Genomic DNA, 21,721 nt, shown 5'->3' with positions numbered 1-21,721 from the left:
GTGGGGGCGCTGGAGAGGGCTCTCACAGCAGCTGCCCTCTCCAGGAGAACTCCTACGAGAGCTATGGCTGACCCAGCCATGCTAGCAGGGTGCAAGTGGAGGAGTGGGGAATCAAACCCGGTTCTCCCAGATAAGAGTCCGCATACTTAACCACTACACCAAACTGGCTCTGAGGTCTTACCAGAGCAGAGCAAAGCGATACTATCACATCAGGTGATTTGGACACTATACTTCTGTTGATACAGCCCAAAATTGCATTGGCCTTTTTAGCCACCGCATCACACTGTTGACTCATGTTCAGCGTATGATCCAGCGTATGATGTCAGCTGCTTGGTCCCCCTGCTTGCCCCCCCCCCCACAAACTGTGAAGAAAGATTGTTCTTTTCCTTAGAGGCTGAAGGGTTGCCAACTCCAGGTCAGAAAATTCTAGATAGCAGAGGTGTGTGTGTGTGTGTGGGGGGGAATTAATGCCTTCACTTGGGTGGGTGGGAAGATAGCCAATCAGGGGCGGGGAGGGGGCACTCGCCCAGAGGCCCTTAGTGGTACCTTTAAAAGTTGGTGGGAAATTCCTAAAAGATCACTACAGGCCTCTGAGGGAAAACCCTTTCCACATGGGAATCAGTGTTGCCAATCTCCAGGTGAGGGCTGGAGAGCTCTCAGAATTACAACTGCTGTCCAAATAGATGGCAGAGATTAGCTCCCCTTGAGGTGTGTGTGTGTGTGGGATTAATTCCTTCACTTGGGTGGGTGGGAAGATAGCATGTCTGGCGGTGGGGGCAGACGCCCAGAGGCCTTTAGTGGTACCTTTCCAAGTTAGTGGGAAATTCCTATACAGAGAGCCAGTTTGGTGTAGTGGTTAAGTGTGCAGACTCTTATCTGGGAGAACCAGGTTTGATTCCCCACTCCTCCACTTGCACCTGCTAGCATGGCCTTGGGTCAGCCATAGCTCTCGCGGAGCTGTCCTTGAAAGGGCAGCAGCTGTGAGAGCTCTCTCAGCCCCACCACCCTCACAGGGTGTCTGTTGTGGGGGAGGAAGGGAAAGGAGATTGTGAGCCTCTCTGAGACTCTTCGGAGTGGAGGGCGGGATATAAATCCAATATCTTCATCTTCTTGTACAGGCCTCATGGGGAACCACTGTTGCCAGTCTCCAGGTGAGGGCTGGAGATCTCTCAGAATTGCAACTGCTCTCCAGATAGATGGCAGAGATCTGCTCCCCTTGAGGTGGGGAGGGGAATCAATGCCTTCATTTAGATGGCTGGGGGGGTATTTGCCCAGAGGCTCTTAGTGGTACCTTTCCAGGTTGGTGGGAGATTCCTAAGAGATCATTATAGGCCTCTAAGAGAAAGGCCTTTCCTCCTGGGGAACCACTGTTGCCAGTCTCCAGGTGAGGGCTGGAGATCACTCAGAATGACAACTGCTATCCAAATAGATGGCAGAGATCAGCTCCCCTTGAGGTGGGAGGGAGTGAATGCCTTCACTTGGGTGGGTGGGAAGACAGCAAAGGGGGGGGGCATTCGCCCAGAGGACTTTAGTGGTACCTTTCCACGCTGGTGGGAAATTCCTGGAGATTCTGTGGTGGAATTTGAGGAGGACATGCAAGTTAGGGCTTCAGAGTGGGATCTGCCAGACCCAGGTTCTTCCTGTGGAAACTGACTGGGTGGTTTTGGACCAGGCATGGACTTCCGGCCTAACCTGCCTCTCAGGGTTGTTGTTCAGATCACATGGGGGGAGAGGAGAATGATGCAAACTGCTTTGGCCCCTCCACTGTAGAAGCTTCAGTGAGGGGGAAGGCAATGGAAAGCTGAAGTCAGAGGGGCCGATAAAGGAAAGGAGATGGGGTTGCCAACTCCAGGTTAGGGGTGGGGCCTAGAGAGGGTTCCATGGTGCAGTGGTAAAGCAGCCGTACTGCAGTACTGTGATCTGAACTCTGCTCACGACCTGAGTTCGATCCCAGCGAAAGCTGGTTCAGGTAGGCAGCCCAAGGTTGACTCAGCCTTCCATCCTTCTGAGGTCGGTCAAATGAGTCCCCACCTTGCTGAGGGAAAGTGTAGATGACTGGGGAAGGCAATGGCAAACCACCCCGTCAAACGTCTGTCGTGAAAACGACTGGTGCTTTCACAGGGGACCTTTCCTCTTCCTAAAGAGGGTGAGGTTTAAGAAGGGATAGGACCTCAGACAGGTACAGTGCCGTTTCCTTCTGGGGAGCTACTGGAGAGCACTCAGATTTACAGCTCTTCTCTAGATGGCAGGCATTAGCTCCCCTTGAGTGGGGGGGGAGTCAATGCCTTCACTTGGGTGAGTGGGAAGACAGCAAAGGTTGCAGGCTAGAGCCCGTTGTATTTTTCTTCACAACGGGCCTTATTCCTAGTCTCTATACATAATTCCCAAGTCATGTTGGCAGCATTCCGTGCACATCACAACCCATTGGCCCATCACAGCTCAGTCAGAATCTCTGGCCTCCCATTGGCTGACTCCCCTGCCCCCGCCTACTCGGGCTCCGCAATGCTGAACAAACTGCCAAAACGGTCTCACCTCAGACAGCAGTGCTGCTCAAAAGGCGTTGTTGCTGCCACCCTGTCCGCAGCCCACACAGGCTCCTAGCTGAATAGCCACGGAGCTGCCCCACCTTTCCTGTCTCCTGCCTCTTTCCTCCAATCCCCCCTCTCTCTCCCTCCTCCCCTCAGCCTCATCCCAGGATTGTTGACTGAGGAGACAGGGTTGCCAACTCCAGGTTGGGAGTTTCCTGGAGATTTGAGGGCCACAGCCTGGATTTGAGGAGGGGTGGCCGCTCACTCACTCGAATTTCATTCTCAGTCGAACTGTGTCAGAATGATAAGGGAGGCTAGGCCATGTTGGCTTTCTGTACTCCTGTATATTAGTTTGAATTAGTTCGTAACTCTCTGTAAGGTTGTTTTTCCCATAAGCCTCTGCTCTTTTTGCTGGCAGCCAGTTTTCCTTCTAAGCTGAGTTAGTGTGAGCAAGCCCACAGTATTTTAAGCCTTGGCTCACACATGCTTGTCTTAGCTCGGGAAAAATGGCCCCAGAGCAAACTACTTTATGTAGTGGCTCACAACTTTAATACCAGCAGCTCACGAAGTAGAATTTTTGCTCACAAAGACTCCACTGCTTACAGGGAGTAATGCTGGCAGCCTAGGCATGAAAACTACAACCCTGTTTTGTATATTTGCCTTTGCCTGAATTCATATTGGGCATTCCCCAGCCTCCAGGTGCCAGGCTCCAAAGCTGAAACATATATAAATTAGATGTACGAGAGTTGCCATGTCTGCCGAGGTCTTTCTGACATCTCCGCTAATAAAATATACCTGGGCAAAACAGACTGAAAAGAGTATAGATCTGGGGCTTCTGGCTTTGTTTGGGGCTGCTTGGAGAATCCCCACCTGTGTCTGTGTCGGTCTTGATCATGCAGCCCAGGAATATTTCTTGCTCTTCCAAAAGCATACACTATATCAGGTATTGTGATCTTCTATATATCCTATTGAGTATTGATATTGCATATAGGCTACCTCGTATAACTTGTGTGTGGTTTTAAGAATTTATACATAGCTTTTGTTCAGAGTAACTCTCAGTAAGCCTGTGTTCCTTAACCCTAATGGGGTTGGGGATACCAGGCAGAAGCCTGAACCCCTAAATATCCCCCCAAAGAACATAAGAGAAGCCATCTTGGATCCGGGCAATGGCCCCTCCAGTCCAAGACTATGTGTCCCACAATGGCCAAAACCCAGGCACCGCTAGGACAACCAATCGAGGGCCCAGAAATGTTCCGGCAGTGTTTATAACTCTCCCCCTCCCAACCTAATGGGAACCTGAGGTATCTACTTCATCCCACCCCCCAAGTTTACTCAAAATTTCAGGGAAGGTTTCACATTGTGTGAATCAGGATTCAAACAAGCAAACATGAAATCTAGGCTAACACTCTTTTTTCCAATGTTTTCTCATTCACAGACAGTGAAGAGATGATGTTGAGCCGTCATCGTTGTAGAGGAGTGGAAACGGCTGCTGCCCCTGCAGTCCAGGTAGGGGAGATGAGCAGGGGACCACCTGAGTTCCCCCCTCTTCCTCAGGGGGGCTTTTGCTCCTGCAGTTGCTGCTCATGTGTCTGAGCGAGAGGGGCTCTGAAGGCTGCTCCCTTTACCCCCCGGCACGCTCTCCGTCCTGCACCAGCCCAGAATGCCCCTGTCCAGAGTACAGTCTTGACTGGGGCAATCTCTGATGAGGAAACCTGCTTTTTCTTTCAGGGTCCTTTTTCCATTGAGGAGGTGGCTGTGTTTTTCACCGAGGCTGAGTGGGCCCTGCTGGATCCAGACCAAAGAGGTCTTTACAGGGAAGTCATGCTGGAGAACTATGGGAATGTGGCCTCTCTCGGTAAGGATCTTTCAAAGGTGCGAATTGCTGCCATTGAGATGATGTGTGAATCAAGATATGGAAAAGCAATAGGTCCTTGTGAGGCTTGGTCCTGTATTCCCCCCCTCTGGAGGACTCCAGGAGCTGAGTGGGCTCTGAGATCCGCCGACACTCCGGGCTGGCCCAGGGGCCACTGTGGTCAATGTGGCCAGCAGGAGAGGCAGGGTGGGTGTAGTGACCTGAGGTGGAGACAGACAAAGGCCTCGTTTCACTCTTCCTCCTCCTCTTCCCTCTCTCTCAAAGAAAGCAGGGATGTACAAGAGGCTGCAGTGGAGACAGACGAAGGGCTGGAGAGTCTCTCAAGAGGATCCCAACACAAACTTTCTTTCCCGAGTGAGCTGGCTACACGTGAGTGTGCTGCATCATTATGTAACTGTAACTGATGTTTGATAGTATGTAATTGGGACGACAGAATTTATAGCACCTATTTTTATCTATTTTAATCTATTTATGTAACTGTACTATATTTAAAATGCTGCTTATTTGTTTTAATTGAATCATGACGTGTCATGTCTGTGAGCCGCCCTGAGCCCGCCTTCTGGTGGGGGAGGGCGGGATATAAGAATAAAATTTGATTTGATTTGATTTGATTTGATGTCAACGGGATGAGCAAAGAACAGCCACGGTGGATTTCAACACCTCTTCTAAGGAACTATCTGGTGGGTTACAATTATAAAGCCTTCTGGGTCAGGAAAAACCAGAGTCATTTGGGGACTGAGATCTTGGGAATTCTTCCTGAGGCTGAGCTCAGGTTTGGCTCTTTTAGTTTCTTAGGAGCTGCATTGCCCTTAAATACTGTGTATTCCAGGGAAAGGTGAGGTATTTCCTTAAGGACAGCTTTGCTGGATGACTCAGATGTCCGTCAACCTTTTCCTACTGTGGTCACTCACATGTCTCCAAGCCTCCCCTCCCCCGCCAACAACAGGCATCCCTTCCAAAAACCATGGAGTTTCCCTTAAATCTGTGGGGTTCCCTTGGAGAGGTACTGTCGAAGACCAGCTCCCCTTCTCTCTCATCACACCTGGGAAAAACCTGTACAGTCACAGGACTAGAAATTATGATCACTTTTTGTTATTCATCATCAAACGGCCTATGAGGAAAGACTGAAGGGGCTCAGTATGTTTAGCCTGGAGAGGAGGTGGCTGAGAGGAGATAGGATCTCCATCTTCAAGTACTTGAAGGGCTGTCCTATAGAGGATGGTGCAGAACTGTTTTCTGTGGCCTCCAGAAGATAAGACCAGAACCAGTGGGTTGAAATTAAATCAGAAGAGTTTCCAGCAAACATGAGGAAGAACGCCCTGACAGTTAGAACGGTTCCTCAGTGGAGCAGGCTTCTTTGAGAGGTGGTTGGCCCTCCTTCTTTGGAGCTTTTCAAACAGAGGATAGATGGCCATCAGCTAGCAAAACTGATTCTGTGAACATAGGCAGATCTTGAGAAGGAGGGCAGGAAATGTTGTATCAGTTCTTAGTTCTCATGGCGCTTTCTTACTTGTTCAGGGAAATGCCAATCACTGCTTCGGGGTCAGGAAGCAAATTTTGTTCCCAGGCCAGTTTGGCCATTGATCCTGGAGGTTTTTTGTTTTTGCCATCTTTTAGGCATGGAGCAGGGGTCACTGGGGCTGTGGAGGGGGGGAAGTATTTCTGAATTTCCTGCACTGTACAGGGGTTTGGACTAGATGTCCTTGGAAGTCCCTTCCAACTGTTTGATTCTATGGTTCTAGGAAAAAAGCCTTGCCACCTTTTCCCTAAAAGTACATTTTGGAAGTTTTGGGGAGGAAAGGGACATTCTGAAAAGCTGTAATGCAGGGCTGGCCAGGGAAAGGTTGTGACCAGTAGCTCAGGAGACAATATGCACAATCATTAATCAGGAGTTTCTGATTGGTGGCTTGTCCTCCTTGTCTGAGTGGTGATTCGACCTCCTTCTTTATTCCAGCAGGAGATTGCGAGGAGTCAATTCGGAAATTTCAGGGATTGTCACAGGAAAAAGCCAATAATGAAAAGGCTGAAGAAAACTTCAGGACTAGAGATGGACCACAGAAGCAGGAAGGAAGATGTGGAGTGAAGAGGATTGTGAAGCCCATTCCTTACCAAGGAGGGGGCTTCCGTGAAATCCCACCCCATGGCCGTCACCAGTGGACTCCTTCAGGAGTAAAGTCATTCATCTGCTCCAAGAGTGAAATGACATTTTCCAGTGGGAGAAAGGGTAATGTATGTTTTCCAAACGACAGTATAATGAAGGCATGTAAATGCAGTTATTGTGGAAAGTACTTCAGATACAGACCGCAGCTTCTTGTACACCAAAAATTACACACAGCACAAAACTGTTTTGAATGCTCAGAGTGTGGAAAGAGATTCATCACAAATAGCAAACTTAAATGGCATACAAGAACACACACGGGGGAGAAACCGTTTGAATGCTCGGAGTGTGGAAAGAGATTCAGTGAGAGGGGGACTCTTCAAAATCATCAGAGAACCCACACAGGGGAGAAGCCTTTTGAATGCTCAGAGTGTGGAAGGAGATTCATCACAAATGGCAAACTTAAACAGCATACAAGAACCCACACAGGAGAGAAACCGTTTGAATGCTCAGAGTGTGGAAAGAGATTCATTCAGAGTGGCCATCTTCAACGGCATCACAGAACCCACACAGGGGAGAAGCCTTTTGAATGCTCAGAGTGCGGAAGGAGATTCATCAAAAATGACAAACTTAAACGGCATACAAGAACCCACACTGGAGAGAAACCGTTTGAATGCTCAGAGTGTGGAAAGAAATTCATTGAGAGGGGGGCTCTTCAAAAGCATCAGAGAACCCACACCAGGGAGAAACCATTTGAATGCTCAGAGTGTGGAAAGAGATTCATTCAGAGTGGCCATCTTCAACAGCATCACAGAACCCACACAGGGGAGAAGCCTTTTGAATGCTCAGAGTGCGGAAGGAGATTCATCAAAAATGACAAACTTAAACGGCATACAAGAACCCACACTGGAGAGAAACCGTTTGAATGCTCAGAGTGTGGAAAGAGATTCGGTGAGAGGGGGACTCTTCAAAAGCATCAGAGAACCCACACAGGGGAGAAGCCTTTTGAATGCTCAGAGTGTGGAAGGAGATTCATCACAAATGGCAAACTTAAACGGCATACAAGAACCCACACAGGGGAGAAACCGTTTGAATGCTCGGAGTGTGGAAAGAGATTCAGTGAGAGGGGGACTCTTCAAAATCATCAGAGAACCCACACAGGGGAGAAGCCTTTTGAATGCTCAGAGTGTGGAAGGAGATTCATCACAAATGGCAAACTTAAACAGCATACAAGAACCCACACAGGAGAGAAACCGTTTGAATGCTCAGAGTGTGGAAAGAGATTCATTCAGAGTGGCCATCTTCAACAGCATCAGAGAACGCACACAGGAGAGAAGCCTTTTGAATGCTCAGTGTGGAAAGAGGTTCAGTCAGAGTTCCAGTCTTCTGAAGCACCAAAATCCCACACAGAGGAGAAACCGTTTGAATGCTCAGAGTGTGGAAAGAGATTCGGTGAGAGGGGGACTCTTCAAAAGCATCAGAGAACCCACACAGGGGAGAAGCCTTTTGAATGCTCAGAGTGTGGAAGGAGATTCATCACAAATGGCAAACTTAAACGGCATACAAGAACCCACACAGGGGAGAAACCGTTTGAATGCTCGGAGTGTGGAAAGAGATTCAGTGAGAGGGGGACTCTTCAAAATCATCAGAGAACCCACACAGGGGAGAAGCCTTTTGAATGCTCAGAGTGTGGAAGGAGATTCATCACAAATGGCAAACTTAAACAGCATACAAGAACCCACACAGGAGAGAAACCGTTTGAATGCTCAGAGTGTGGAAAGAGATTCATTCAGAGTGGCCATCTTCAACGGCATCACAGAACCCACACAGGGGAGAAGCCTTTTGAATGCTCAGAGTGCGAAAGGATATTCATCAAAAATGACAAACTTAAACGGCATATAAGAACCCACACTGGAGAGAAACTGTTTGAATGCTCAGAGTGTGGAAAGAGATTCAGTGAGAGGGGGACTCTTCAAAAGCATCAGAGAACCCACACCAGGGAGAAACCATTTGAATGCTCAGAGTGTGGAAAGAGATTCATTCAGAGTGGCCATCTTCAACAGCATCAGAGAACGCACACAGGAGAGAAGCCTTTTGAATTCTCAGTGTGGAAAGAGGTTCAGTCAGAGTTCCAGTCTTCTGAAGCACCAAAATCCCACACAGAGGAGAAACCTTTTGAATGCTCAGAGTGTGGAAAGAGATTCAGTCGTAGAGCCAGTCTTTTGTATCATCAAAGTATCCATACAGGGGAGAAATCTTTTGAGTGTTCTGAGTGTGGAAAGAGATTCAGTGTGAATTCCAATCTTCAACAACATCAAAGAATTCACACAGGAGAGAAACCTTTTGAATGCTCAGAGTGTGGAAAGAGGTTCAGTGCAAGCTCCAGTCTTTTAAAGCACCAAAAATCCCCCACAGGAAAAACCATTTGAATGTTCAGAGTGTGGGAAGAGATTCAGTTATAGAGCCAGTCTTCTGTATCATCAAAGAACCCACACAGGGGAGAAACCTTTTGAATGCTCAGAGTGTGGAAAGAGATTCAATCAGATTAGCAATCTTCAAAGGCATCTAAGAACCCACAGAGGGGAGAAACTTTTGAATGCTCAGAGTGTGGACAGAGATTCAGTCAAAGTGACCTTCTTCACGAGCATCAAAGATCTCATACAGGGAGAGAAACCCTTTGAGTCAGAGCGTGGAAAGAGATTAAGTTGTAGTTGGACTTTTGGACAACATCTTCAAACTGACGTAAGGAAGAACCATGTAATCCCATAGATTGGGAAAAGAGTACTTCTCTTATTTCACAAGTAAAAGACAACCAGAGACCACGTAAAGCATCGAAACAATATAAACCCTTGTAAAAATCTTTAATCGGAAATCTTACCCGAAAGAAGAAGAAGTATTACAAATGGTCAGACTACAGAAGGAGCTTTAGCGGTGTCTGAAGCCCTCAGATAGATCCCAGAAGAAAGGAAAGCAAATGTGGACCCTGCCAGCTGAAGTAGATCCAAGATCAGCTCCTGTCTCTTTCCATGTGTTAATCACCCTTTGCGTGAAGAAGGACATATGATGACATGGTTTGGCACATGCCATGATTATCTGGGGGTAAGATGCATTATATCTGGTTTCTGCAAAATTCCTTGTGGCTTTACATAGTGCATAGAATAAAACATTGTTTATTACTTGTATAGTTCCCTGAGGAAGAGGTCATCGGAGCGAGGGATTATCTAGAATCTTCATGTGGACTAGGACTTCATACAAGACTTCTTATGGACTTGAAGGATTCCATTTGAGAACTGATGAGTGTGAACTTATAATGGACTTTGTGAATTTATTTCTTTTTCCATTGGACTTTCATGTACTCTGCATTTTGCTTCAATGCTCCGTGTTAACTGGCAATGATATTGTTTACAACTATAAAAAGATTTAGACATCGTATACATTAATGAAAATTGTTCTTTTATTTACATCTTTCTTGCGTGCTATTGCAGCTAACTGTGTGTTGGTTTATTTTGGTCTTTCAGGCTGTAATCCTTAAATATTTTTAATTCCTGAGAGAGCCAAGGTCGTTGCCGGGTTCTCAGCGATTGCGTTTGCATCTTCCTGCTGGAGATGGGAATGTGAACTCTGGTGGGAGGGCTGCGTTGCTTGGCGCCCAATGCTGTGAAAAGTAATGGTTTCTCTGAATGTTTTTGTAGGGGGTCCTGGCCCACCATTATCAGTATTCACAAGAACATTCTTGCCTTGAGGATCTCAGTATTTCAATTAGTCTTGAATGCTTCCTGAGTGTGTTGTTGTTTGAAAGTCCAGGGAGTTGACATATTGTGAAAACTCCCCATTACCCTTGTCAAGACCCCCCTGCAGTTCAGGTATCACACAGTCCACTTCATAAAAGTCAGGTTTATTCACAGACAGACATGGAGGCAAAACAAGGTTTTGCAAAGACTGACTCTTCTTCTCAGTAGCTCCCTTATATACCTTATCATAACCATTATACATTCAAGCAAAAAGCGGGAGCGCAAAAGCGGGAATACTTCATGGTCATTTGGTTTTTCTCACACTCCCCTCCACCCCCAGAGTCTTAGGTTTGCAAGTGTGTTATTTTGTTTCAAACAATTTTATTAGTAATATATGGTAATAAATTTCAATTTCTTACTTCATTAATAATTCCTTTTTTTTTAAAATCTATCCCATATATTACTTTCTACCCACCCCTCCCCCCGTTACTTGACCCCTGCCGGTGTTATATACTTAAAATCTTAATATTAAAGGTACCCTTAATTAATAAGAACCAAAATTAATATCCTCCGCCCTCTTGTACTTAATCATTATCAAAAATTGTCCAATGTCTTTTTATTTTCCACTCTTTTTCTACGTATCTTCTGAACTTTTTCCACTCCATCTTAAATACTTCTAAATCATAGTCTCTTAAGGTCCTTGTTAACTTGTCCATTTCACTCCATGTCATAACTTTTACAATCCAATCCCATTTCTCTGGTATTTTTTCTTGCTTCCACAACTGCGCATACAATGTCCTAGCAGCTGAGAGCAAGTACGAAATTAAAGTTCTATCTTCTTTTGGAAATTTTTCCATTTGTAATCCCAACAGAAAAGTCTCTGCAACTTTGTTAAATTCGTATCCCAAGATCTTAGAAATCTCTTGTTGAATCATCTGCCAGTACTTTTTCGCTCTTTCACAAGTCCACCACATATGGTAGAAAGAACCGTCATGTTTTTTACATTTCCAACATCTATCTGGCATCTTATTGTTCATCTTTGCCAACTTTTTAGGAGTCATATACCATCTGTACATCATCTTAAAACAGTTTTCTTTAGTACTCTGACATGTTGAGAGTTTCATAGAGTTCTTCCACAAATATTCCCATGTGTCCATCTGTATTTCTTTATTTACATTAACTGCCCACATAATCATTTGAGATTTCACTACTTCATCTTCCGTAGACCATTTTAAAAGTAATTTATAGATTTTCAAAATTAATTTTTCATTATCTCCAAGCAGAACTTTTTCCATTTCTGTTTTTTCTCATCTTATTCCTTCAGTTTTAACATCGCTTTCCACCAAACGTTTTAGTTGTTGCATTTGAAACCAATCATACTTATTATTCAACTCTTCAGCAGTTTTCAATTCTATTTTACCGTTTTGTATTTTTAATAATTGATTATATGACATCCCTTTTTCCTCTCCTGTATCAGCTGTTATTCTTATTACTTCTGCTGGCACTATCCATAGTGGTTTTCTCTCATCGCCATATTTCTTATACTTCATCCAAACATTTAGTAGATTATTTCTTATATAATGGTGAGAAAGAAAACCATCCGACTTTTTCTTTCCATAGTACATATAAGCGTGCCAGCCGAATTTATTTCCATGACCTTCCAAAGTTAAAAGTTTTTCATTCAACATTGTCACCCAATCTTTTATCCACACTAGACAAACTGCTTCATGATATAATCTTAAATCTGGTAGTTGAAATCCTCCTCTTTCTTTAGCATCTGTTAAAACTTTCATTTTAATCCTTGTTTTTTTCCCGGCCCATAGAAATTCTACCTGTCCCACATTGGTCTTGTCAGCCACCAGCGAGCCTGCAGCAAACGTGGACTATTGCACCCTTCTTAAATCTTCGTTCGCGAAGCCAAGCCGAGAGAGAAATTCTGAAATCTTTCTTTGCCATTTATTAAATTATTGGCTGTCTTTCACAATCGGAATAGTATGAAACAAATAGATTATTCTCGGCAAAATGTTCATCTTAATTGCAGCTATTCTACCAAGCAGTGACAAATTAAGCTTCTTCCATTTTTTTATATCTTCATCCATTATACGCCATAACTTTTCATAATTGTTTTTAAACAAATCAATATTCTTCATTGTTATTTCCACGCCTAAATATTTTACTTTAGGGGTAACTTCACATCCCGTTAATCTCTGCAATTCCTTTTGTTTACTTACTTGCATATTTTTACACAAAATTTTTGACTTTTCTTTATTAACATAAAGTCCCGCCAGTTCTCCAAAATCTTGTACTTTGGCTAACAACAAAGGTGTTACTTGCGTAGGATTTTCATTTATAAACATTATATCATCTGCAAATGCTCTATATTTATAGGAAAATCCTTTAATTCTCGTTCCTTCAATTTCTTCATCATCTCGTATTTGCATCAATAAGATTTCAAGAGTCATTATAAACAACAATAGTGAAAGCGGACAACCTTGCCTTGTACCTTTGCTGATAACCATTTCTTCTGTAAGATCTGCATTTATACATAACCTTGCACGTTGTTCAGTATAAATTGCTTTTATCATTCTTATAAAGTTTTCCCCAAACTTTATTTTCTCCATTACTGCAAACATAAAGTCCCAATTTAAATTATCAAAAGCTTTCTCTGTGTCCGCAAAGAATAATGCAACTTCCTTCTCTGGATGTCATAAGAACATAAGAAGAGAAGCCATGTTAGATCAGGCCAATGGCCCATCCAGCCCAACACTCTGTGTCACACAGTGGCAATTTATACACACACACACACACACTGTGGGTAATACCCACTGATGGACCTCTGCTCCATGTTTTTATCTAAACCCCTCTTGAAGGTGGCTATGCTTGTGGCTGCCACCATCTCCTGTGGCAGTGAATTCCACATGTTAATCACCCTTTGGGTGAAGAAGTACTTCCTTTTATCCATTTTAACCTGTCTGCTCAGCAATTTCATCGAATGCCCACGAGTTCTTGTATTGTGAGAAAGGGAGAAAAGTACTTCTTTCTCTACTTTCTCCATCCCATGCATTATCTTGTAAACCTCTATCATGTCACCCCGCAGTCGACGTTTCTCCAAGCTAAAGAGCCCCAAGCATTTCAACCTTTCTTCATAGGGAAAGTGTTCCAGCCCTGTAATTGTTCTAGTTGCCCTTTTCTGGACTTTCTCCAATGCTATAATATCCTTTTTGAGGTGCGGCGACCAGAACTGCACACAGTACTCCAAATGAGACCACACCATCGATTTATACAGGGGCATTATGATACTGGCTGATTTGTTTTCAGTTCCCTTCCTAATAATTCCCAGCATGGCGTTGGCCTTTTTTATTGCAAACGCACACTGTCTTGACATTTTCAGTGAATTATCTACCACGACCCCAAGATCTCTCTCTTGGTCAGTCTCTGCCAGTTCACACCCCACTATGTCTTTCATAGTATTCTACAATATTTACAACAGTTCTAATATTGTCTCTTATTTGCCTTTTAGGGAGAAAACCCGCTTGGTCTTCCTTTATAAAATTTATTAAATATTGTTTAAGCCGTTCTGCTAAGATTCTTGATTCAGAGTCCCCCACTCTTAACCACGACACCAAACTGGCTGAGAAGCGCACGTGGCCATAGAGTTTGTCCACCCATGACGTGGGGAGGGGGGATAGCAGAAGGTGCACAGGGGGAGAAGCAAACTCAGTGTGGGGATTTGAGGGGGGAGGAAGTGTGTGTGGGGGGAGAAAATATCCCAGGGAAAACCACTTTGAAATGTGTCTGACATCCTGACTGCCAGTTTTGCTCACAAAAGCAGTTTAGGGGAAAATGTTTCCCAAAAAAGGCTTCCGTCAAGTGCGCTCATTTCTGGACCATATTTTATTATGTAAAGACCCAGCTCTCCCCCCCCCCCCCATTATTTACAACCCAGAGGGCATGTAGCAAAAACATCTGGCCCTGGGATGTTTATGTTATAGGCTGGCAGTTGGTGCCTCAAAGTGGCCTCCTCTCCACCCTATTTCACACAGACAACCCTTATCTGTTCACAAAGAAGTGTGAGAAGGTTTCTAATGTTTTCTATAGCCTAAGATGCCTTAGTATGGATAGATAGTTGCTTAGTAACCTTTGAACCCCTGACTCAAGCATGCATCTGTAATGTAACCTTTGATGCTATCCTGTATAGCAGGGGTGGCCAAGGGTAGCTCTCCAGATGTTTTTTGCCTACAACTCCCACTAGCCCCAGCCATTGGCCATGCTGGCTGGGGCTGATGGGAGTTGTAGGCAAAAAAAATCTGCAGAGCTACCGTTGGGCACCCCTGCTATATGGCAGCTGTGTAACTGTTGGGACTCCATTACTCCCAAGGCTTGTGTCCTTGGAAAAGCTCTTGAGTTTCTAGCAATAAACCTGCCGTTGATTCAGAACAAAAGGACTCTGGAAATATCGGGGTTTGACATTTCCCTTTTTTTGCCACTGTGTGACACAGAGTGTTGGACTGGATGGGCCATTGGCCTGATCTAACATGGATTCTCTTATGTTCTTATGTTCCCTTCACATTTCATCTCAGTCACATGCCTCACTGGCAACCAATGTTCCCTCTAAGCCCTGGAGTCTTGTGAGCAAAAATCCTACTTTGTGACTTGCTGGCATTACAGCGGTGAGCTCCTGCATGCCTTAGTTTGCTCTGGGGCCATTTTTCCTGAGCGAAGACAAAAATCTATGAGCCAGAGGCTAGAAAGTTCTGAGCTGGCTCACACTAACTCAGCATAGAGGGGACATTGCTGGCATGCAGTACTTAAATTGGGGGTGGGGCTGTATTGGGGACGCTGCCTTTGACTCCCCCCCCCCCCTTTCAAGTCAGCGCCAGCAGAGAATGAAGCCTCGTGCTGCAGCTCCTTCACGCTTCCGCTAATGGAGCAGGAGGAAGAAGAAGCTGGGGGCCAGGACGGAGAGGGCCCTGCCCCTGCCCACAGCTGCTCTGGAAAGCCCGTCGTTGCCACCCCCTGCCCAGCAGCACCAAGCAGGAGCCCGGCTCGGGGGCAGCCGGCTAACCGCGGGGGGGGGGGGTGATGAGGGGGCATGCTCGGGTGCACGTTCCAATTCCGAAATGGTCGAATTCGAACTCTCCGCCAAAAGCAAGAGCCCTCCAGAGAGCCGCCTCTCTCTCTCTCTCTCTCTTTCCCGGGACTGCGATGCTTCTCCGCCCCGCGCAACTCTTCCTTGCAAGGAGACCTTCCCTGCATCCGGCTGCTGCTGCAAGGAGGGGGCAATTCAGAAACTTCTCCCCGCCCCCCCCCCCCGCGGAAGAGCCTTTTTCCCCCCCGCCCCGGCTCGGCCTCCCTTGCAAAAACGGCGCTGCCCCTTTAACCCCCGCAGTGCTGGACACAGATGCTGAAGACGCCCCCCTGCTCCTTTCCAGCCGGGGGTCTCCGTTCGGCCCTAAAGGCGCTTTCCGGGGCGGGGAGGGGGGAGCAGCAAGGAAAGGATGGGGTACCAGTGGGATTATTTGCCTCGACGTACTCAGAATAGGGATATTGGCTGTTTATCTCATTACAAATGCTTTACCCATTTCCACAGTATTTTATTGTATTCTTTTTTCCTGTGGCAAACTAGAAATTTTGCTTACATGTGAAAAAGTAAATTACGTACGTGGACAAGAACCTCACTAGCCAATGTATTTCTCCTTGAGCTGCATTGACACACTCAAGCAGGGACTTTGGTTGCTTATCCCATTGCATATACTGAACCCATCTCCCGTTGTCCTTGACAGACAATCTCACATTTTGACATACTGCTGTTTTATTGCTTTCGCGTGCTCCTGCTACTCAGATCAGAGGTTTGCTCCATTTGTTCATTTGACTATTCTGTCCTTGTACCATTTTGCATTCTAAACCCCTGCCTAGCCGAGAATTTCACTTCACTGTCTTTGGTTCTGAAATCTGTACCCTGTTGCATTCTGGGCCACCGCCTACCAGCTCTGTGTGGCTCTGCTCAGCTCTGTGTGGCTTTGCTCCCTGTGCTGGATTCCTCATCTGATGAAGTGGGCTTAAGAGCACACGAAAGCTCACGTTCTCAAGAAAAATGGGTTGGTCCTCAAGGTGCCACTTGACTCCTGCTTTGTTCAGCTGCTTCAGACCAACACGGCTGCCCGCTTGCATCTATCAGCAGGGAAAGGGTTAAAGGGAGCGCGGGGGGGGGAGGGCGGGGTTATGGGGGGGGAGGCCTTGCTGCTGAATGGCCCCAGGGAAGAGGGCGGGGCTTCGGATTTGCAAGGGGAAGGAAGGGAAGGAGCCTCTTTGCAGCAGCCGGAGCCCGGGAAGGTCTCCTCGCGAGTAAGGGAGGGATCGGAGTGGGGGGCGGGCGATGCAGGCGGGGGCGGGAGATGCAGGGCGGGGGGCGCTTTGGCTTTTGCAGTTGGGGGGGTGGGGTTGAGATGGAGCCCTTGCAGAAGGCAAGAAATATGTTTAAAGTGCAGCCAAAGGTCGCTCCTGGATCTCTCTGCTGCTGCTGCCCTCCTCCCCTTGGGGGGCCTGGCTGGGCTGGGCTGTGGGCTGGAGTGGGCCCCATCCTTCCTCCGGGAAGGACCCCCCGGAGGAGAACAGGGACCCCTCTGGAAGCCGCCAGATACAGTCCTTGTGTGATGGAGGTGAAGGGATGCCTGCCCACCTTGGGTGTGAGTCCCTGCCTAAGATCATAAGAACATAAGAGAAGCCATGTTGGATCAGGCCAATGGCCCATCCAGTCCAACACTCTGTGTCACAGAAGAACATAAGAGAAGCCCTGTTGGATCAGGCCAATGGCCCATCCAGTCCAACACTCTGTGTCACGTAAGAACATAAGAGAAGCCCTGTTGGATCAGGCCAATGGCCCATCCAGTCCAACACTCTGTGTCACAGAAGAACATAAGAGAAGCCCTGTTGGATCAGGCCAATGGCCCATCCAGTCCAACACTCTGTGTCACAGAAGAACATAAGAGAAGCCCTGTTGGATCAGGCCAATGGCCCATCCAGTCCAACACTCTGTGTCACAGAAGAACATAAGAGAAGCCCTGTTGGATCAGGCCAATGGCCCATCCAGTCCAACACTCTGTGTCACAGAAGAACATAAGAGAAGCCCTGTTGGATCAGGCCAATGGCCCATCCAGTCCAACACTCTGTGTCACAAAAGAACATAATAGAAGCCATGTTGGATCAGGCCAATGGCCCATCCAGTCCAACACTCTGTGTCACAGAAGAACATAAGAGAAGCCCTGTTGGATCAGGCCAATGGCCCATCCAGTCCAACACTCTGTGTCACACAGTATATACACACACACACACTGTGGCTAATAGCCACCGATGGACGTCTGCTCCATATTTTTATCTAAACCCCTCTTGAAGTTGTCTATGCTTGTGGCCGCCACTACCTCCTGTGGCAGTGAATTCCACATGTTAAACACCTTTTGGGTGAAGAAGGACTTCCTTTTAGCCTGGATCATTGGAGCTATTAGGACAGAGCTGGGGGGCACAGAGAAGATGGGGAGGAAAGGAAAGGTCCCCTGTGCAAGCACCAGGCGTTTCCGACTCTGGGGTGGTGTTGCTTTCACGACATTTTCACGGCAGACTTTTTTTACGGGGTGGTTTGCCATTGCCTTCCCCACTCCTCTATGTCCCCCCCCCCAGCAAGCTGGGTCCTCATTTGACCGACCTCGGAAGGATGGAAGGCTGAGTCAACCTGGAGCCAGCTAGCTGAACCAGCTTCCACTGGGATCGAACTCAGGTCGTGAGCAGAGGGCTCCGACTGCAGTACTGCAGCTTTACCACTCTGCGCCACGGGGCTCTTCCCTCCCCTAAACTCATTACTAAAAAGGTAAAAAAGGCAGTCCCCTGTGCAATCACCAGTCGTTTCCGACTCTGGGGTGACATTGCTTTCACAACGTTTTCACGGCAGACTATTTATTGCCTGCCCCAGTCTTTTACACTTTCGCCCCAGCAAGCTGGGAAGGTTGAGTCAAACTTAGGCCAGCTACCTGAATCCAGCTTCCGCCGGAATCGAACTCCAGACCCCTACATCCTCACCCTCATCTCCATCTGCTGAGGGAGGCCTGGACAAGTCCAAAGGGAATGCGGGAAGACAGAAGTGATGCCGGATGGGAAGGGGGGGGTCTTGAAGGGCCCGCTGCTCCCCCCTTTCCCTGGAGTTCAGCTGACCCTGGTACAGCAGGGAGGGAGGGAGGGGAAGAGGCTGCCCCCCCCCCCCCCAGGATTGCTGGAGAGGGGAGCTGATGCAGCTGCAGAAAAGGCTCCCTTCCTTCCAGCTCAGCCCAGCCTCACCTTCCCACGGCTGGTGCGGCTGCCTGGATCCGTGTCCTGGTGACATCCAGACTCCTGTAATGCCCTCTCTGACTGGCTGGTCTCCCCTCAGAATCTATGTGGGATATCCAGTTGGGGCAGAATGCCACAGTTAGACTGGATGGAGCATGTGCATTACTGCTCTTCTGCCGTCTCTCCACTGGCTGCCCAGCAGTTCCCCAGCTCAGTTGAAAGGAGGGGCTCCCCCATACAAAGCCCTGCATTGCACAGGGGGATGGACGAGATGACCCTGGAGGTCCCTTCCCACTCTAAGGTTCTCTGATCCTGGTCTGCAGACTAAACAAGGAGGCTCCATCTGATTCACTGGGGGGATCACTCGGTGTCTTTTGACCAGGGTTGGTGATGTAGCTCTGATCCCTTTTGATTTCTTTCTGCCGTTCTGATATGTTTTCCTCCTTCTCTTCATAGCCAAATAAGTAAATGAATGTTTCCAGAGTTGGAGGCTGCCCAAGAGGAAGGGAAGGAGATGGAAGAGGAGGACCCAGAAGGACCTGGAATTGGCAAGGGCTCAAGCAAAGGTCTCCATCACCTCCAAGCAGGAAGTGGTGCTGATATTGGGGAAACTTCTGTGCCAGAGAGCTTGGCTCACGATGCTACATCCTCAGATGTATGCAGACGACGCTTCCGGCAGTTCCGCTACGATGAGGCCGATGGACCTCGAGAGGTTTGCAGCCAGCTCCATGGACTTTGCAGCCAGTGGCTGGAGCCGGAGAGGCACACCAAGAAGCAGATCGTGGACCTGGTGATCCTGGAGCAGTTCCTGACTCTCCTGCCCCAGGAAATGCAGGGCTGGGTCAGAGGATGTGGGCCGGAGACCAGTTCCCAGGCGGTGGCCCTGGCCAAAGGTTTCCTCCTGAGCCAGGCAGAGGAGAAGAGGCAGGCAGGACAGGTGAGGGAGCTTCACACAGTCCCTTCGAGCTGTGACCTTCCACCTTAGCCTAAGGCCTCCCTGCCCAATATGTATCCCTCCAGGCATTTCCTTCTGATTCCTTCTTCCTTCTGATGGCCATCTAGCCTCTGCTTAAAAACCTCCAAGGAAGAAGAGCCCACCACCTCCCGAGCCTCCCGAGCACCTCTTGCTGCTGTGGTTGAAGCAGCTCTTTTGATGGATGCAGGGATGGGGGTGGGGCAAGATTTGCTTCCTTGGTCTTTAGCTTTCCTGCTCTTCCCTGTCTCTCTTCCTGCTGTTCCAGAGGTGGGGACCATCTGTGAAGATGGAAGTGGAGTTCTCTGAGGAGGAAGGGACTCCCTTGGAGGAAGAGCAGAAGGCGCAGGCCCAGGAGCGTGCCCAAGAGGCCCTCTCAGACGGTAAGGGTGCCCTGTGGGCCCATTGTGAAATTGTTGGATAGAAGGTTCAGGAAAGGAGGAAAAGGAACTACTTCTGTGCACCACACGGAGTGGACTTCTGGGACTGACTGCCATAGGATATAATGGTGGCCACTCACTCACTTGAAGGGATTTGTGGAGGGCAATTTAATTCTCAGTAGAACTGTGTCAGAAATATAAGAGAGACCAGGCCATGTCTGACTTTCTGAATCTTCAGTTTGTAGTAATAATTATCTTGTGAACATTCCATGCACTCCAGAAACCATTGGTCCATCACAGCTCAGTCGGCGTCTTTGGCTTCCCATTGGCTGATTCCCCTGCTCCCGCCTACTCAGACTCTGGAATGCTCAACAAGCTGTCAGAAGCAGCCTTACCCCAGAGAGAGAAACATCTGGAGAGCTACAGTTGGCCACCCCGATCTAGTCCAACCCCCTGCACAATGCAGGAAACTCACAAACACTTCCTCCTAAGTTCACAGGATCTTCATTGCTGTCAGATGGCCATCTAGCCGTTGTTTAAAAACCTCCAAGGAAGGAGAGCCCACCACCTCCCGAGGAAGCCTGTTCCACTGAGGAATCCTTCTAACGGTCAGGAAGTTCTTCCCAATGTTGAGCCGGAAACTCTTTTGATTTAATTTCAACCCATTGGTTCTGGTCTGACCTTCTGGGGCCACAGAAAACAATTCCACACCATCCTCTATAGGACAGCCCTTCAAGTCCTTGAAGATGGTGATCCTATCACCTCTCAGCCGCCTCCTCTCCAGGCTAAACATCCCCAGCTCTTCAGCCTTTCCTCATAGGACTCGGTCTCCAGACCCCTCCCCATCTTCGTCGCCCTCCTCTGAACCCATTCCAGCTTGTCTATATCCTTCTTAAAATGTGGTGCCCAAAACTGAACACAAGACTCCAGGTAGAAGAAGATGATATTGGATTTATATCCCACCCTCCACTCCGAAGAGTCTCAGAGCGGCTCACAATCTCCTTTACCTTCCTCCCCCACAACAAACACGCTGTGAGGTGGGTGGGGCGCTGGAGAGGGCTCTCACAGCAGCTGCCCTTTCAAAGACAACCTCTGCCAGAGCTATGGCTGACCCAGCCATGCTAGCAGGTGCAAGTGGAAGAGTGGGGAATCAAACCCGGTTCTCCCAGATAAGAGTCCGCATACTTAACCACTACACCAAACTGGCTCTGAGGTCTTACCAGAGCAGAGCAAAGCGATACTATCACATCAGGTGATTTGGACACTATACTTCTGTTGATACAGCCCAAAATTGCATTGGCCTTTTTAGCCACCGCATCACACTGTTGACTCATGTTCAGCGTATGATCCAGCGTATGATGTCAGCTGCTTGGTCCCCCTGCTTGCCCCCCCCCCACACACACACACTGTGAAGAAAGATTGTCCTTTTCCTTAGAGGCTGAAGAGTTGCCAACTCCAGGTCAGAAAATTCTAGATAGCTGAGGTGTGTGTGTGTGTGTGGGGGGGGAATTAATGCCTTCACTTGGGTGGGTGGGAAGATAGCCAATCAGGGGCGGGGAGGGGGCACTCGCCCAGAGGCCCTTAGTGGTACCTTTAAAAGTTGGTGGGAAATTCCTAAAAGATCACTACAGGCCTCTGAGGGAAAACCCTTTCCACATGGGAATCAGTGTTGCCAATCTCCAGGTGAGGGCTGGAGAGCTCTCAGAATTACAACTGCTGTCCAAATAGATGGCAGAGATTAGCTCCCCTTGAGGTGTGTGTGTGTGTGGGATTAATTCCTTCACTTGGGTGGGTGGGAAGATAGCATGTCTGGCGGTGGGGG

General features: G+C 47.8%; 1 protein-coding gene across 1 annotated transcript in view; it reads left to right on the top strand.

Moving 5' to 3' along the window:
* Positions 1-21,721, top strand: part of LOC132571380 (zinc finger protein 850-like) — an 86,185-nt gene that overhangs the window by 1,133 nt on the left and 63,331 nt on the right. Inside the window, 3 exon segments of the mRNA XM_060238178.1 lie at positions 4,666-4,770; positions 6,356-6,570; positions 19,788-19,902. Coding sequence (XP_060094161.1) covers positions 4,666-4,770; positions 6,356-6,570; positions 19,788-19,902 — 435 coding nt within the window.

Source organism: Heteronotia binoei, chromosome 5 (assembly GCF_032191835.1).
Source record: "Heteronotia binoei isolate CCM8104 ecotype False Entrance Well chromosome 5, APGP_CSIRO_Hbin_v1, whole genome shotgun sequence".
NCBI classification, from domain to species: Eukaryota; Metazoa; Chordata; class Lepidosauria; order Squamata; family Gekkonidae; genus Heteronotia; species Heteronotia binoei.
The sequence above is the reverse complement of the archived record's forward strand: the minus strand, read 5'-3'. Positions and strand labels throughout refer to the sequence as shown.